Here is a 16,784-nt window from a genome sequence, read left to right as displayed (position 1 = left end):
TAGTAATACACAAAAAAACCCATACATAATAAATATTAACTGCAAGAAAAAGCCTGGTATTGGTAGTATAATTAAACAATAAGAACTGTTAAGGAGAAAAAGCAAAACAGCTAACAATAACTTTTCAACCTTTTTCTGTTTATCATTTAGTTCTATTTATTTCAAACAAACTGATCAATAATTAATCAATGTTACTGTATAATGTGAATAGGAAAATAAAACGCAAGTTCACTGGGGCTTCTCTCAGTTAATTTTTTTATGTTAAGAATGTAATTTAGAAAAATACTACAGTCAGTTACTGCTACTGAATTTGAAAATATATTTGATAGCTCCTTAAATAGTTCTACAGTATTTTCATTATTTTTTCAGCTCATCTTGGCAGCAAGAACTTTACCTTCTCTGAAGTCCTACGGCTTGGGCTAGGTCTTCGTTTTATCATTTTTTGAAGATATTCTAATTCTTGCTTATAATAATCTCTGTCGTCTTCTAAAGTCTTTACAAATGCATCAAGACGAGATGGAGATTTGTCTCCTAGGGCTATACCATATTCTAATCTCATTCTTTCTACTTCTAGGACAAGTTCTCGTTCTGCAGAAAAAGAAATAAAAACAACTGTACAGTAACCTCATAATTTTCCACAAAGACATTTGCATTTGGGATGGACTAACAGCAAATCTGCTGGAAAGGCTGTAGGAGATCTGGCTGAGATAGCAGTAAACACAAGTAGCGTGCTTTGGAACCCATAGAGTCCTAACAGCACATTGGGCTGTATCAACAGACTGAGGGATGTGATTGTTCCCCTTTACTTAGTACTCATTAGATCACATTTACAATAGTGTTCAGTTTTTCCCCCCTAGTACAAGAAAGACATTGATAAACTTGAATGAGTCCAGGGGAAGCCATCCAAGCTGGCCAGGGAGCAGAATACTTGCCCTCTGGGAATAAGTGCGGAGGGAACTGGGCTTGTTCAGCTCGGAGAAGAGCTGGGGACCCAAGAGCAGCCTGACAATACCAAGTGAGGGTTATAGGTAACATGGAGCCAGTTTCTTCATAGAGGTGCACACTAGGTAAACAGGGAACAATGGTAATTAATTGCTACAGGCAACTACAACCAACACAGGGAAAACAATTTTTATCTCTGAGGATAAACAGACACTGGAATGGGTTGCCTAGAGAGGTTGTGGAATCTCCACCCCTGGAAATTTTCAAGATCCAACTGGACAAAACTCTCAAGAAAAACAGTCTGAATTCACTCACTCGGAAAGAGAGAGAACAAATTGCCATCGTATTAGTATTAGAATGTCCTGTGGGATCACAATAAAAAGTTCAACTTTTAGTTATAGAACTATAGAATCATAGAATCGTCTAGGTTGGAAGGGACCAGCACTGCCAAGTTATCACTAAACCACGTCTCTCAGCACCACATCTACCCGTCTTTTAAATACCTCCAGGAATGGCTATTCAACCACTTCCCTGGGCAGCCTGTTCCAATGCTTGATAATCCCTTCTGTGAAGAAATTTTTCCTAATATCCATCCTAAACTTCCCCTGCCGCAACTTGAGGCCACATACTGTGAATGAAAACATGTTTCTGTGACAAAAGTTCTTCAAGTCTGACTGAAGACCTACAGTCTTCTTTTTAGCTGACATATATCGTCTTTTAGTATTATTAACTGTATCTTAAATATGTAAGGTTTTCTATTTCAAAAATGACAGAAAGATAATTTACAGGAATCCTCAATTGATGATTTACCTTTTATTTCTAAGTTCTCAGTCTTTTCTGTTAGCCTTTGTTTCTCTTGTTCAAGTTGGTTTAACAACACTTCAAGATTGTCTTTATCATCTGTTTTTGCAAAGAGTTCTTCACTCAGTCTCTCATTCTCCCTACGACATGAGGACAAATCCTGAAGTAACAAGTATTATTACAAAAATTAGAAGTGCCAATAGATACATTTGGAAAAAAATATTTAAAGCTGTGTTAAACTTTTAGTATTCAACACTGTTTACTTCTCTTTAACCTGGATGGTTTGTGCTTTAACATTTGTTAAAGGCCACCATTGTTTTTATACTATTTATTACATCAAAGTTAAGCATGACATTTGACATGGTTTACAATCAGTAACAAAGCTGTTACTGTCTGTAAAGCAAGATTAACCCTTGTTGAATTCAAGAAACCAAACCAAAAGAATAGTGGGATCCAAACATGGAAAAAAGTCATAACTAAAGCAAGAAATAGTTTTTAATGGCATTTAGTAACACTGTTGGTGTTAAAGTATATCACAATACAGCATCTCAGCCAACCGCTGCAGCTAATCAAATGCTATTTAGCATGTCTTTCCTGCAATCTGGTGGCCTGAGAATGAAATATTGTTGTATTTTCACTAGAAATACTAAAACAAAACACTGTTCTCAACTAATATCCAACTTGCTATATGCTGGAAAGTGTTTGGTCATCAAGGAATCAATAATATTGATGTTTTTCATCTGGGCTACTACACTTTGTTTCTGAGTGAGCAAGTATTGTGTAATTATTCACATGCTGATTAAAGAGACAAAGTAGTTTCTACATGAAGAAAATTCCCTAGCATGTCATAACTCATTTGTGGTAAAAATTCCTGTTATGGAAATCACAACTTCAGATAGCAGAAATAAGGAAATGTTCAATAAGGACCTAGCAACCATAGTGTCTACAGAGATTTCTTTCAATTTATTTTTGGAAAAATATGGTGTAGCTTCTTTAGCTCTTTAATTTATTAATTTATTACAATAGAGTTTGGGGGTACAATAAAAACTCTCTTGTTAATTGTTAAAGTGTTAATTGCTAAAATAAATGAAAGAATCATGTGGATGACAGTAGGATACAAATGCTACAAACAAGAACTGAAAGTATTTTTACTTACTGATTTAAGCCTTGTTATTGTTTCTTCAAGATCCTGTATTTCACTGTGTTTTCTTTCAATTTCTTTCTAGCAACCAAAATTAATCTATATGTTAAAACTTACATATTCAAAATGACAACAGTTCCTTTGTTACAAAAAATTAAGGAAACAGACTATTTTTGTAATAAATAAAGTATAATTAGTTCTATGTAATCTGCCAAATTTTAAGTAGTAAAGCTCCTATGAACTGAAAGCACAAAAAATTTGTGGTACACACTCATGCTCTTTTTGAGCGCAACAATTAAATAAATCGTTCCATGACTCCTCATAGAAAAAAACCCTCCAAACACAAGCATCAGTGCTGCAGATATCTATTACCTATCAATAGTTTTAAGTATATCAAAAATCTTATTTCATAGTAAGCTAACAGAAGGAGGAAGACAGATTTTCCTCCTAACTAAACTCATCTTACCTAATACAGTAAAGAGAGAAAATTGCTGTGATTAATCATCATTTAGTGAGAAATTTTGTATAGTATTAAGTAAACTGGAAAAAATATCTTTTAAATCGTCCTTTACAAGCCGATAGGTCATTTGTTGCAATTAAAAGATATAAAGCCACCTGAGAGCTGAGCAGATCCTTCACACTGTACCATGTCAGTGATTACCTTTGCTTCTCCTATTTCTTTATCTGCAGTCTCCAGCACAATTTCCTTGTGTCTTTCCAACTGCTGTGCCAAGTGGTCGATTTCATTCAGTTCTTGACACAGTGCTTCATTTTTATTGCTTAAATGCACTACCTCGCTAGTCACATTTTGTTTAGTGTCCAAGAGGTCTTGAATGCGATTTTCAAGTTCTTTGTTTGTTTGCTGAAGATATTCAATCTGAAAGATATTTTTCATTAAAACATTAATATGTATTGTTAAACTAGGCAGCAAAAGTCCCTCCCAATCTTCTGAAATACAGGACATCCTGTTAAAAATGGTAAGATTTTCTATTTTTAGAACTTAATGCTTATCAACATGAAAAAATATGATTTTACAAAGGTGCAAAGTGAAGGAATTCGTTATTACACTGTTTTTTACCTAGTCTCCAAAACTTGAAGTTTATTCTAAAAACAAAGTACTGAAAAGCAGACATCTGTATAGAAACCTGTTTTGGGCAGTGGTCCAGTAGACCCAGTGTACTCAGAGTTTCCCTAAATTTCACAAGATATAAGGACACATTCTTCTCTCCACCTTCGTAGTATGTCTGCTAGGCTTAGGCTCACTGTTACTCCTTCATGAAAGTGAAGCTTTACAGATCAGATTCCCAAAACCTATCTTGCTCCCAACATACTTCAGCACCTTAAACATCCTCAGAAATCCTGCTCTACAGACATTGTATTTCCCCCATATACATTTCCCTGAGAGTAACGGGAAGAGAGGCAGGGATGCAGAGTAGGAATAGAAAAACAGACATCCTAAGTTACACTACCCACGAAAATGAGAGCCCGGAGTATCTTGAAAGATTCAAGATAACAAGGTGCTGCACTTCCAACTCCACACAACTTTCCTCAAAACTCCAGAAAGAAGTATTACTGTAGACACAGAAGAAAGTCTAAGCCCTCTCATAGTCATAAATACGACTACATAGAGGTATCCATCCATTTATTGTCAGAGAATAGAAGAGGTATATTAGCACTGAGCCTGGGCAAATAGTCTTGATGGCCCAAAACCGGCTTTATGCAGTTCTGGGCTAGCTCATTCTCTGTAAAATCAATTCTGTGTTCAGCATGTCTTACTAATTTAGGATCACTGAACACAGCTGTACTCCTTCCAAGTCATAGTTCATTCTGTTTATTTGTGGCACTGAGCCTGAGCTAATAAACTGCAACCTGGCTCTCATGCTACAGTACATCAGTATACAAAACGTCTAACTCAGTTGGAAAAACAGAGAATTGATAGTATAAATCCAGAGATGGGCTTTCCTTGATCTGTACTCCAGCCTGTCTTGTACCTTTCTTTAAAAATCCTCATTCTGAGACCAATATTGAAAGCATGCTAATATGCACAATGAACACAAACTTCTTTATCCTAAGCTTATCCTTTCCTTGCAAGTTTATGTTGGAGTAAAGGTGGGGACCATCTGAATTCAATGTGGAAGAATCCCCACTATCTGATGAGACTATCTGCAGGACTACTCCTTATCATAAGCACACATACCATTGTTACTTCCTAAAACATAAATGGTATGTATGAAAAAGATAAATTAAAAAAAAAGGAAAGAAAATAAGTATTTTCAAACTTGGTGAAAACAGTGTCTCATACAGAAATTTTCTGAATACTCTCAGATTAACGTTACTATGTACAGATGTGAGCTCATAGAGCTCTTTACCAAAACCATTCTAATAGACTTTTAAAACAAGAAATTAAACTTCCTTTGACATGAAACACTGCCACCTAAAAAGCAAAGTGAGTTCAATTGATTGATTTTATATATAATAGTGATTTTTTTAGAGAAAAGCTAGAAGTTTTGTGGGTTTTTTTAGAGTGCTAGTATTTTTAGTTTTGACTAGCCACCAGTAATAAATCCATTACCTGCAAATTCAAATGGGCGATAAGCTTCTCGTTACTTTTACTTCTCGATTCCAGAGAGAGAACTTCATGAGAACGACCACCATCCAACGCTAGCACTAGGCGCTCTATTTCTTTGTCTCTTAGCTCAACCTTTAAAGAAAAAAAAAAAACAACAAAAAAACCACCCAAAAACTTTATTTGGTATCCTCTATACCATTTAGCAGAAACTTTGTTCAAATAAACACCTATTCAGTAAAAAGATATGTACCTAATAACGCAATTTTTATCTCTAATATTCTTTTTTTAAAAAAATCTGGATTTTTCTGAACAAAGTGATTTCTTTGAAATAAAAATAAATGAATCAAATAGAATTTTTGGAAAGAAATACTGAAATAATTCCTACAGGATTATTTTCTTGAAGAGAAACCAACAGTTTTGTTTTAAAGTGAAGTTAATGAATGCTGCAAATTATCCACCCGAGACTACCATTTAAATTTAGAGAAAAAGATTTTAAGTGAGATAATCCAGTGAGTATTTCTATGTGAAAATCAAAGAGCTGAAAAACAGGGAATATCAGAGGAGGAAAATCAAGATGTGAACAAAAACAGAGGATGGTGTCCACTGATCCCCAGATACTGAAAGATATGAACAATTAATGCAATTCCCTTGCTTAAAGATTATACATACCTTATCGCTTCACTCTAATTAAAATATTGTAAAATCTGCTGTCCATAAATTAACTTGCAAAAATTAAAAAAATATAACCAGTGCAAATAGTGAAAAAAATTACCCTAACCTATCTATAGATCAAATTATTATTTTGGACCAGTTAATACTTTTGCACTAACAAGGCCTAGACAGACAATTATTCTACTGAACTATCAACAAGTTTAGCTTATTTAATGCAATTTTAATACACAAAATATATCAGCAAATGCAGTGGGCAAGTATTTTATCATTCCTGCTGTCTCCAGAGGAGAGAAATACCTCAACGTAGGCAAGTTAGAATAACTATATTTCACAAGCCACAAGCCCTACAACACTTTCCCGATGAGTTTAACACACAAATTATAATCAAGGCCATTGCAATGGCTACTACAGCCAAATAATAACATTTAAAAAAAAATATATATCTGTAAACATACCTGTTTGCTGTAATTTTTCATTTCACGTTCAGATATCTCTAGTTTTTCCTGTAGCTCTGTTACTTCTGACTGAAGTTCATGAATTCTGAAATGTAGCAATATACTGTTTGTGTGGATTCATGGAAGAATCGTAAGCACACAACAGTTCAATATTAGTATTTTCTCTTTGCTCCTGAATGTAAATATCTACAAAAAATAGTTTTGTTCGTACAAAATATTAATGCAGAAGCCATTGTTTGAGATGCTGTGGTGGGTTGATCTTGGTTGGCTGCCAGACCCCCCTTGAACTGCTCTCTCACTCCCCCTTCTCAACAGGATGGGGGAGAAAATAAGATGAAAAATCTCATGGATCAACATAAAGACAGAGAGATCACTTACCAATACTGTCACGGGCAACACAGACAGCTTGGGTAAGATTGATGTAATTTATCGTCAATTAAAAATAGAATAGGATGGTAAGAAACAAAGACCAACTGAAAAAACCTTCCTCCTGCCCTCCACTTTTTTCCAAGCTCAACTTCACTGCTTCACTCCCGACTCTTACACCTTCCCCGCTACCCTAAGTGGCGCCGCAAGCACGGGGAATGGGAGCTGCGGACTGTTCATAACTTTGGTTTTGCCGCTCCTTCCTCCCTACGCTGTTCCCCTGCTTCAGAATGGGTCCCTTCCATGGGATACAGTCCTTCAGGAACAGACTGCTCCAGTGTGGGTTCCTCACAGGCCACAGCTCCTGCCAGAAAACCTGCTTCTGCATGGGCTCCTCTCCATGAGCTGCCAGGAGCCTGCTCCAGCGTGGGATCTCCATGGGCTGCAGCTTCCTTCAGGGCATAACCACTTGCTCCAGCATGGGATCCTCCATGGGCTGCAGTGTGGGTATGTGCTCTGATGTGGTGCTCTCCACAGGCTGCACAGGCAACCTTCCTCACCATGGTCTTCACAGGCTGCAGGGGAATCTCTGCTCTGGTGCCTGAAGCACCTCCTACTCCTTCTTCTTCACTGACCTTGGTGTCCACAGGGTTGTTTCTCTCACATATTTCTTACTCCTCCTTCTCACTGCTGCTGCGCAGAATTGGTCTTTTACCAATTTTTACTTAAATACATTTTCACAGGGGAGCCACCAGCTTGGCTGTTGGGCTCAGCTGTGACCTGTGGTGGGTCCCTTTTGAAGCCAGGTAGAGCTGGCTGTGTCCGGCACAGGGTGGCCTCTGGTCTCTTCTCAGAGAGGCCACCCCTCTAGTCTGCCCCACTGCCAACACCTGTAAACCCTCTGCAGATATATTCTAAATAAGAAAAAAGAATTTACTTGAAGCTTTCATATAACAGATTTTCAACCCAAAAATAGTATTACAAAATCAAGAATAGTTTACTCTTCCAAAATAAATACAAACGGTCAGTTTACTCCTATGCAAAACATTACACCTAGCTTTTTTTGCCAGAATACTTAATCTGAAATCAGGTATAGGAGTAAAACCAGTATAGAAATCTTAAGAGAAATCTTTTAAGGAAATAAGCTGCTTATATCCTTTGCAACTTTGTCACGGGCAGAACCATCAATCACTAAGCAAAATCATATTTAAGAACTATAGCGCTCTTAAAACATCATGAAGGCAAATTGGAAAGGCAGGAGGGTGGGGGTTGGAAAAATCACTGCAGGTATTTAACACCTCCAAAATTAAAAAGTTCTTTAGATTACCGATTATCAGCCACCTGAAGAAGGTCTGCGATATAAGGGTCCTCTGGCTGAGGAACTGGATAGGCACTAACACCTGATGGAGGGACAGGCTGGTCTATCTGCATGCGTTGACGCCTGAAGGGAATGCTTCTTTTTTTGCCACCTAAAAGCCCAAACCCAAATACCTATTACTTGGAGTTAAAGTAAGGGAGTCATCATCTTTAACACAAAACGCAATCTCCTATTTATTCCACTGCTTCTGAACTGGTACATTTCACCATTTTCATCTTACTGTCATAAATTTATAACATTTTTACGTTCTAGGTAGCACCATTCTTGCAGGTTAGTATCAGCTTTATCAAAGTTCAGTTTTATAATAAGGAAACATCCAAAGTTCAGTATGAGTCATTTTCCCCAGTGATTAAAACACCAAATATTCTACAGTTCAAACTTGTTGAATCTGTCAGTGATTTACCTTACTAAGAAAGCTAAATTAAAACATCACAAAAGACATTTTGTTTTCACATTTAAGAACTATTTTATGACTGAACTAACCTCTGCATTGTTTAGTAACATTTCCTTTCCTTCTAACCAATAGTCATTTTAGTGAATGAATATCATAAGCACATCAAGCAGAGTAGGTTATTTGCTTGCGTGGTAAGAATATATTAAAAAATAGCAAAACATAGTATTATTTCCAGAGTGAACAATTACTCTTCATCACACGATTAAATAAGGACATACAATAATATTAGATGATGAAGTATAGAAAAATCCCAGAAGACTGCTGACCAAGGGGCAAGTATGCAGAAAGACAAAGGTGTAACACGGCATCTCTGAAGCAAAGGACATCAAATCCCAAAAGGTGTGGAAAAATAGAGAGGAATTTTAATTTCACCAAACCACCTATTAATTTCCCCCAGATGACAAAAATAAATAGGTAATTCAATGACTTGAAAAGAAAAGACAGTTTCCAAATTTCACAAAATACTTCTTGCTATTTCCCTTATCTGGAAACCATGGAGAAAGAAATTAACCTGAAAATAACGTCCAGAACATTTTAAGTTATCAAAAGATCCTTTAAATACTGTAAGCTTTCAGAGGGTTAGAATATTTGTTTGTAGACATTGTTTGCATCTTGCTTCTTTCAGATCTTGGTTACAAAAATGTAAATTAGTAACTTACACACCATCAATTAGCTGTCAAAAAGATTCAAGTGTCAACAACCTGCCTCTGACTAAATCAGGTGCAGCATTAAAAAAATAAAAATAGCTGTTGATTAACAGTGCTTTTCAGTCACATTTTAACTTAATAGTCTTGAATCTAAGCTTGTATTCAAATTTGTCCCTAGCACAAGTGATGTGCTAATGAAACGTCTTCCATATAGACTGAATTCAGAGCCAGAACTGTCAAAATTATTATTATTAGTCAATTGGACAGTTATTGTACTGTAGTAACTTCTCTTCCTAGAGGAAAAAAAAAAAAAGATTATGTTCTGAAGAGCCAAAAGTAGTCCTGAGAAAAGTTTAAATATCTGTAATTATTTACACTCACCAGGTGTTTGCACCACCGCTTGCAGATTCTTCTCCTGAAGCTGCTGAATTTTTTCAGTCTTGGCTTTGTTCTCTTTTTCCAGCATTTTAATTTTATGTACATATTGGTTATTCAGAAATTTCAAGTCAGACGTCTCATGTTCAATCCTCCTTAAGGAGGCTTTCAAATCTTCAAGGGAGAGAAAAAGCAATATTACCTTTCTTAATCATTATTATTTTTCCTAGTAGCACCAGAATAGGCTCAAAGAGACTCCTATATTCTTTTTCCATAGCATGAAATTTTCAAATACACATACATATATGTATATACGCACAAACACACAAAAATATATATTTATACATTATACAAATAAAACCCTTTTGTAGAATAAAGACACAGTAAACAGCAGTATTTAATTTGAAATTAAAAAGTAGCATTTCAAGGTATGAAAGTATGTGTTAAAAAGTTCTAACATTTTCATGTTTGTTTAAAAAAATTATTTTCAGGACCTCATAAACTTTTTAACTACAGAAGAAATGTCTGTGCATGAGCCTTAATTCATTAAAGTCACGAAAGTAAATGACCAGTCACACTCACTTATAAGTACAGATAAGTGAATCTGTGGATCAAGGATTTGGCCACAATTTTACTTTGGCATGGAAGGATTAAAAAAAGTATCATAATTTTTATATTACCTTTAACATGACGATCAGATTGCTCTTTCAGTTTTAATATTTCTAAATGTAGTTCATTATTTTCCCTGGTAAGTTTAGCATTCTCTGTTTTATAAGGTTCCAAAATAGCATCATAATTGCTGCATTCTTTTTCAGTTTTTCCAGCAGATAACTTTGCACTGCGCAAACTCTCAGTTGTATGAACTAGATCACTAGAATAAAAGTGCATCAGACACGTTAGAAATCTTATTAGCTTTGAGAGCAAAAATGTAAATATTTATTACGACCTGAGAAACAAAACCCTTCCCCTGAGACCATGTTAACTATAGAACAAATGGGGTTCAAAGGAAGGCAAAGAGAACATTCATGTAAGAAAAAATGAAAGACAGGAATCATTCACTTTAAAAAAAGTAAATAGGAAAGGACTGGACAAATGTAAAAAAAATAAAGATATTTTGGAAAGCATATAAGGAGTTTACAGCTGATAATTCAGTAAATTCTCTTTTCTACATAAAGTGAGAGATTCAAAATTGGCAAAATGATTTATTCCTCCAAGCACTACGTATGTTGTAGCACTACTTACCACAGAAGAAACTTGAAGTAAAGAATTTAAAAGGCCAGAAGGTAACTATTATTTATATGGAGATCAGAAGCTCCATAAGAGAGACTAGTAATAAGTAGCTATAAACGTTTTTGTGAAATTAATATCAAAGTCAGTGACTGAGAGATTAAACCTGTTAAGACACCAGAATGAGACTTAATGTTGAAGGCAGATTACTCCACATCTGCCTCCCTACGGTTCTCCCATCTGTATTATATGATCGAGAGCAATAGAACCAGAATACCTACACTTGCACCTTTAGCCAAATATAACTGGATTAGGATGGAAATTACTATGCTTGTAATCACAGCAAAGCCAGGAAATGGCAGATATATTAAGAAGGTCATCTGAAAATTTTTCTTCTGTTATGTGTCCTGTAAAAGCTGCAGAGATAGAAAATTTAAACTTCTCCAAATAAGATCATAAAAAGCAGAGCTGTGAATGTTTTATTTTAAGTCACAATACAGACAACAGGAATTATTCTTTAATACAACCATTTATAAGAATATGTCCTTTAAACACATATGAATAGTGACTAATCTTGGCTCTCTTACGAGGTTAGAAAACTTGAATTTTCCTAGACCATAGATCTTAGAAACAATTCTACTGAATTAAATGGGATCTTAAGATATTCTCATCACTTAAGCAAACCTATTTGACTTCATCATACACAAGAACTGAATGTTAGCTCTGGAATATTGCCAGAAAACAATCTTCAGACTAAGCATTCTCCCTTATACGTCAAAAATCAAACAATACCTACTACATGATAACTATGTTTATTAATGAATCTCCTTCTAAATACCTAAAAAGCTTTTCCACCAAAGGTAAACTCTCCACTCCCAATGGTTGCCGATAGCCCAGTTGATCTAGTCGTTTCCTGAGATTAATGAATCTTCGCTCTGCAGTTGCAGTCATTGTAAACACACCTCCAAATCAGCTTTTGTCACGGTCAAGAAAAATAGGACACCTGCAAAAGATTGTCTGTTACAGCACTTGTCCTTTAAAGAAGGAATAATATAGAAAAAAGTAATAGAAAAAAAAACATTTTTTGTGTAGGAAATATAGTGCATAAGCATGTCCTTAAAATTTAAGTAAACCAAAAGAGAATCATGGTGCAACTAAAAAGTTTTAAACATATTTACGTTATTTCTTTAAAAAGAAAATATTTGCCATGGCAATTAGTTTTCTCTTTTCTAACATCTTAGAGCATGAACATAAGTTTTTCTCTCCGGTACGAGTATGTAAGAACTGAACTCTGAAAAAAATCTTTCTGTGGGAAGACTAAGAACTAAATTCTGATTTTTTTGAATCATGGAATCTTCCACAATGCAAATTGACAGATTATTCTCAAAAACTCCATATACTTTTTTTCTTTCAGATATAATTCTTTCTTTCAGTTTACAAGGAAGTACTTAACTTCTGCCAACCATTTGTAAAATTGCATAAAATGTGTAAAATTTTAAAGCCAGATTAACTTTGAACATCTCTTTTTCTATGAAGGAAGACAGGAAAGAAAAAATCCACTGGTGTACTATAGTTCTACTTGCATCTTTTCCTGGAAAATGCAGTTCAAGGATCAGAGGGGGTTTTTTGCTTTTGACTGATTAGTTATCTTTTTATTACTAACCTGATCTAAAAAGGGCTGGATCAGCACTACTGTATCTGAATCCAGATGAGAATTTTGGTTTTGCCATGTACATTTGAGGGAGGAAGAATTTTTACATCATTATGTCCTTCTGGATTTAGAGATAGAATGAGAAAAGAAACGGAATACTGAAGCTGATGCTCCTCAATATGTGAAAACATCTCTTCAATAGCTAGAAATATTTTTGAAAAATAGTTATTTCCATAAAACATTTTCCCTCACATTTCTTCTGAAGTTTCAGTATTAACCTACTGGCTGCAAAGACCTCAGCAGCCAAGCTACCGATCTGAGGAAGCGTGTGCATCTATGAGATAGAGGGGAGATAAAGGGGATAAAATAGATATCATTTAAACCATGCTGCCTCACAAATCCCCGGATTTTAAAAATGTATTAAATAAATATATGTAGGTATTTGAAAATAAAATTATTTATGAATAATATGATGAGAAAACATGCAAGTTTTTCTCACGTTCGATGCTGGAAAGCATGATTTCATCTCATTGTATCAAAACACTACAAATAAGTCTAGCAACGGGACTCTGGTTGCCAGGTACTTCTCCATGGATGAGAGAAAATCACCGGCCTTTTGAGTACAGCATCTGTTCCAGGTACCACCAAAATGTTTGTTTAAAGAGGTTCAGGATGTTGAGATATTAGGTAGCGGCATGGAGAACAATCCCTTACATATTGTACTGGGATGGCTGAAGGAGGAACAGGCACACTTCCTTCCACTAAATAGTAATTGTCAATGTACTAAGTGGAAGTCAATGTACTGAGATGTAATAAATGCTCTTTCTTCTCCTTTGGCAGCCAAAGATTAAAGCCAAAAGTGATGAGACCTTGGTACTTCTGCATTAATATTGAGGATTATGTGTTGAATTCAGTTGAATTCTTTAAGAAGAACCCTATCAGTTAAAAAGGTTCAATTAGTTTAAAATAATTCATCAGACTTGATTTAATAGCTTGTGTTTTGGAAAGAGAAAGAATTTTTCTACTAATCGTATTGAGAAAGTTTTACAAAAGAAACATCAAGAACAAAACTGTCACAGCTTGTAAGGGAATAAACTTTTTCTACAGTAACTGTGGAGAAAATAAACGGACAGATGTTAGCACTGCAGTAACTGTGGCTAGGAAGTAGATACAGGATCTTGCTAAATCACTGCAATGGACAGTTAAGTGAGGTGTAGTTACCTAAACACACTCTAATATTGAGAGGTACCAACAGCTTTCTGGTTGGATCACTCTCCTTCCTGAAGACTGAGAACTTTTAATTCAGGACTTTATTGCCACCAGTATCAAACAAGAAAGGGTATTATCTTACATTCCCTAGAGCCACAACCGATCCAAAATTAGACCAGGAAATGAGTAGCTAGAGTATAAGTCCAAAAGGCGTCCAGGAAGTTAAGTAAGAAGGAGAACTGAGGGTCATTATTTCAGAGAGCTTAACACAGATATAAAAGCCTTCAAAGACAATCATCGTTATATGCTCTTTATTGGAAAGAAATGATGTCAGTAATTCTGGACCTCTGTCATTACAGACAACCATAGCATAAAACTCATACCCTAAACTTAAAGTCCATCACTAGTCTTATTACAACATCCGAAAATATCTAGTAACATCCCTATCAGGAAAGTTCGTTTTTCTGGAAATATAAAATGATTATATGACAGTTGAATCCAAGATCAGTTTCACCCAATACCCCGTATCTCTGACAGATGCCATGGCTAGAGTACAAAAACAAAAAACATGAGCCAAATCTTACTCCTACATACCTTCTATTTCCATAATCCTACAGTCCCTACAGGGACTCGATAGGCCTAAAGTTGAACTTAAATCATTATAGTAGTACCTGACAGCCCTTTCTCAGACACGTCTAATTGCTTTCTTGAATCTTTTGCACTTTTACATTGAAATAGCCTGTGGCAATGAATCCCTAATTTTAACCATATGTCTCGAAAAGTATATCATAAATTCAAGGGTGTTTGTGTCCCCCATCCTTTTTTTTTTTTTTCTCTTTTAATTGTGAGACATACTAAATAATCGTTCCTTTGTCATGCTTTCAGTCATTCATGCTGGCATCTTTAGGAAATCTATTTTCCAAAATTTTCTAGTATCTTGTACAGGTTGTCTCTTTTTCTTGCTTTTTCTGAGAGTAAGATCACTCTGAGCAGCCACAAAGATACTTTGCTGTAACCTTCACTATTTATAACAACTCCTACTTACCATTCATAAATTACTCTAAAGAATCAGTTAGATGCATTCACAGTGACACTAACATATCTTTTTCTGAGTGGTAACTGCCACTTTAGAGCATATGATGCGTATCACTTTGCCTTTATTAACACTGTTACTTAACTCCCACTTTATTACTCAGTCCAGTGCTACTCTTCTTGCAACTCTTGGACTGCTCTTAACACATCCATACAACGAGAAAATTTTGTCCCTCGCTGTTCAACCTATTCTTTCAGATCACAGATGAGTGTTAAACAACATAAAATCTGCACATTCATCATAAGGCAGTACTTTCTACCCATTCTTTTAATCACTGAGTGAGCTATTAAATGACCTTTTCTCCATTGCTGAAGGAAACCTGCTTTCTTAAAAGCTTCTGGGAAAAAGCCTTGAGAAAAGCTTTTTGGAAATCCAAGTTTTCTACATCATTCTTACCCAACCAACCCAATCCAGAATATCCTTTTCTTTAAAGAAACTTAATAGCCTTGTGAATCATGATGGAGTCATGATGAAAGGCATGTTGAACTTATTAGATATGTCTGTAAACTTGCAAAGAACTGGAAAGTAACAAATTTGGTGTTTCCCACGAGACAGGCTATGTTAGCTGCATGAATAGTTCACATCATGCAATTTAGCGCCACTAGGAAGAAAATATAATTTCCAATTTAGATGAAAAACAGAAAATCAGATAAACAAAAAGGGAAAATTAAACGGTACTTTAAACAGGGCATTTCCAGTCAAGAATTTATCAAGATGCCTTGATAATGAGTGCATCTTTCAGTTATTCACAGAAGATATTCAGAGGCAATAGCCTCATTTTTTCACGAGCCTTTGTTCATGAAGGCTGCTAAGATGACAACTTTCACATGCTTCATTTTGTGACATGCCTAGTTAGTTGTAAGCAGTCTTTTGAAGACCTAGGTGTTTATGAAACAGACACATTTAGCACCTGTGAACTGTTCCCTGTTGTTCTAAGTCACCAGTGACTGAAATTGAACACTGACGTGGAAGATGGGCAATAATGGAACTTCAAACCCCATTCTTTTAGGGTACAAGTATAGAATCAATTTGCATAAAATCATGTGAAAAAAGCAATGTTAATAGGTTTTGGACTAACCATTACAGGTGAAATATGAAACAGAAAAGCATTAACAGATTGAAGCTCTCCTTCCAGTCTGAAAACAATGCAGCAAACTTCATGGTGAGTACAGGCTAAGAACTGTTCCAGATGCAATACTTGTGTTATCAATAAGAAAATGTAATGATAACAAAGCACAGCAAAGATGTATCTTAGCCATGGAAGACATAATATGGTCATTGAGCCACATCAAAGAAAGATAAAACTACATAGCTGACAATAGGAGACAAAGAAATTAGCATGGACAAATTTGTATGCTATGAAATCAATTTCTTTATTGAGTATATAAGATTAACACCAAAGACAATTATGAACTGGAGTTTCCAGTCTCAGTTCTGGGAAATACCAAAATGCATTTTTTTGTTTTCACCCAGGTAAAAAAGGCACCTAGTGGACTAACCATTTGACCATAGTAATGCTCCCATATGTGCCTCTATACAGTCCATGGATGCCAAAGGTTGCGTTGTGAAATGCTGTAAATGCAGCATTGTTTTCAAGATATGCTGAATAAGTCTGCACTCCTCAAAGTCTGTTTCCAGGCTGATCTGCTGGGAGCTCGCTTCTGGCTAGATATTCACACACCACGTTTGATAGGAAGTGTCGCCACTTTGCCAATAGAACAATAACTCTCGCTCTAGAAAAAGAGATTTCTTCTTCAAAGAGTCACCAAAACCTGCAAGTTTATGTTACAGTACAAGAAAACCC

At 35.6% G+C, this 16,784-nt stretch overlaps 1 protein-coding gene across 1 annotated transcript in view; it reads right to left on the bottom strand.

Moving 5' to 3' along the window:
- The window catches only part of CEP135 (centrosomal protein 135), a 31,396-nt gene extending 19,418 nt beyond the window's left edge, over positions 1–11,978 (bottom strand). Inside the window, exons 1-10 of the mRNA XM_074154512.1 lie at positions 11,866–11,978; positions 10,481–10,671; positions 9,807–9,974; positions 8,274–8,415; positions 6,581–6,665; positions 5,457–5,585; positions 3,546–3,761; positions 2,900–2,965; positions 1,753–1,903; positions 395–588 (exon numbers count right to left, since the gene is read on the bottom strand). Coding sequence (XP_074010613.1) covers positions 395–588; positions 1,753–1,903; positions 2,900–2,965; positions 3,546–3,761; positions 5,457–5,585; positions 6,581–6,665; positions 8,274–8,415; positions 9,807–9,974; positions 10,481–10,671; positions 11,866–11,978 — 1,455 coding nt within the window. The remainder of the gene's footprint in view (positions 1–394; positions 589–1,752; positions 1,904–2,899; positions 2,966–3,545; positions 3,762–5,456; positions 5,586–6,580; positions 6,666–8,273; positions 8,416–9,806; positions 9,975–10,480; positions 10,672–11,865) is intronic.
- Positions 11,979–16,784: the final 4,806 nt, after the last annotated feature.

This window comes from Numenius arquata, chromosome 10 (assembly GCF_964106895.1).
Source record: "Numenius arquata chromosome 10, bNumArq3.hap1.1, whole genome shotgun sequence".
NCBI lineage: Eukaryota > Metazoa > Chordata > Aves > Charadriiformes > Scolopacidae > Numenius > Numenius arquata.
The sequence above is the reverse complement of the archived record's forward strand: the minus strand, read 5'-3'. Positions and strand labels throughout refer to the sequence as shown.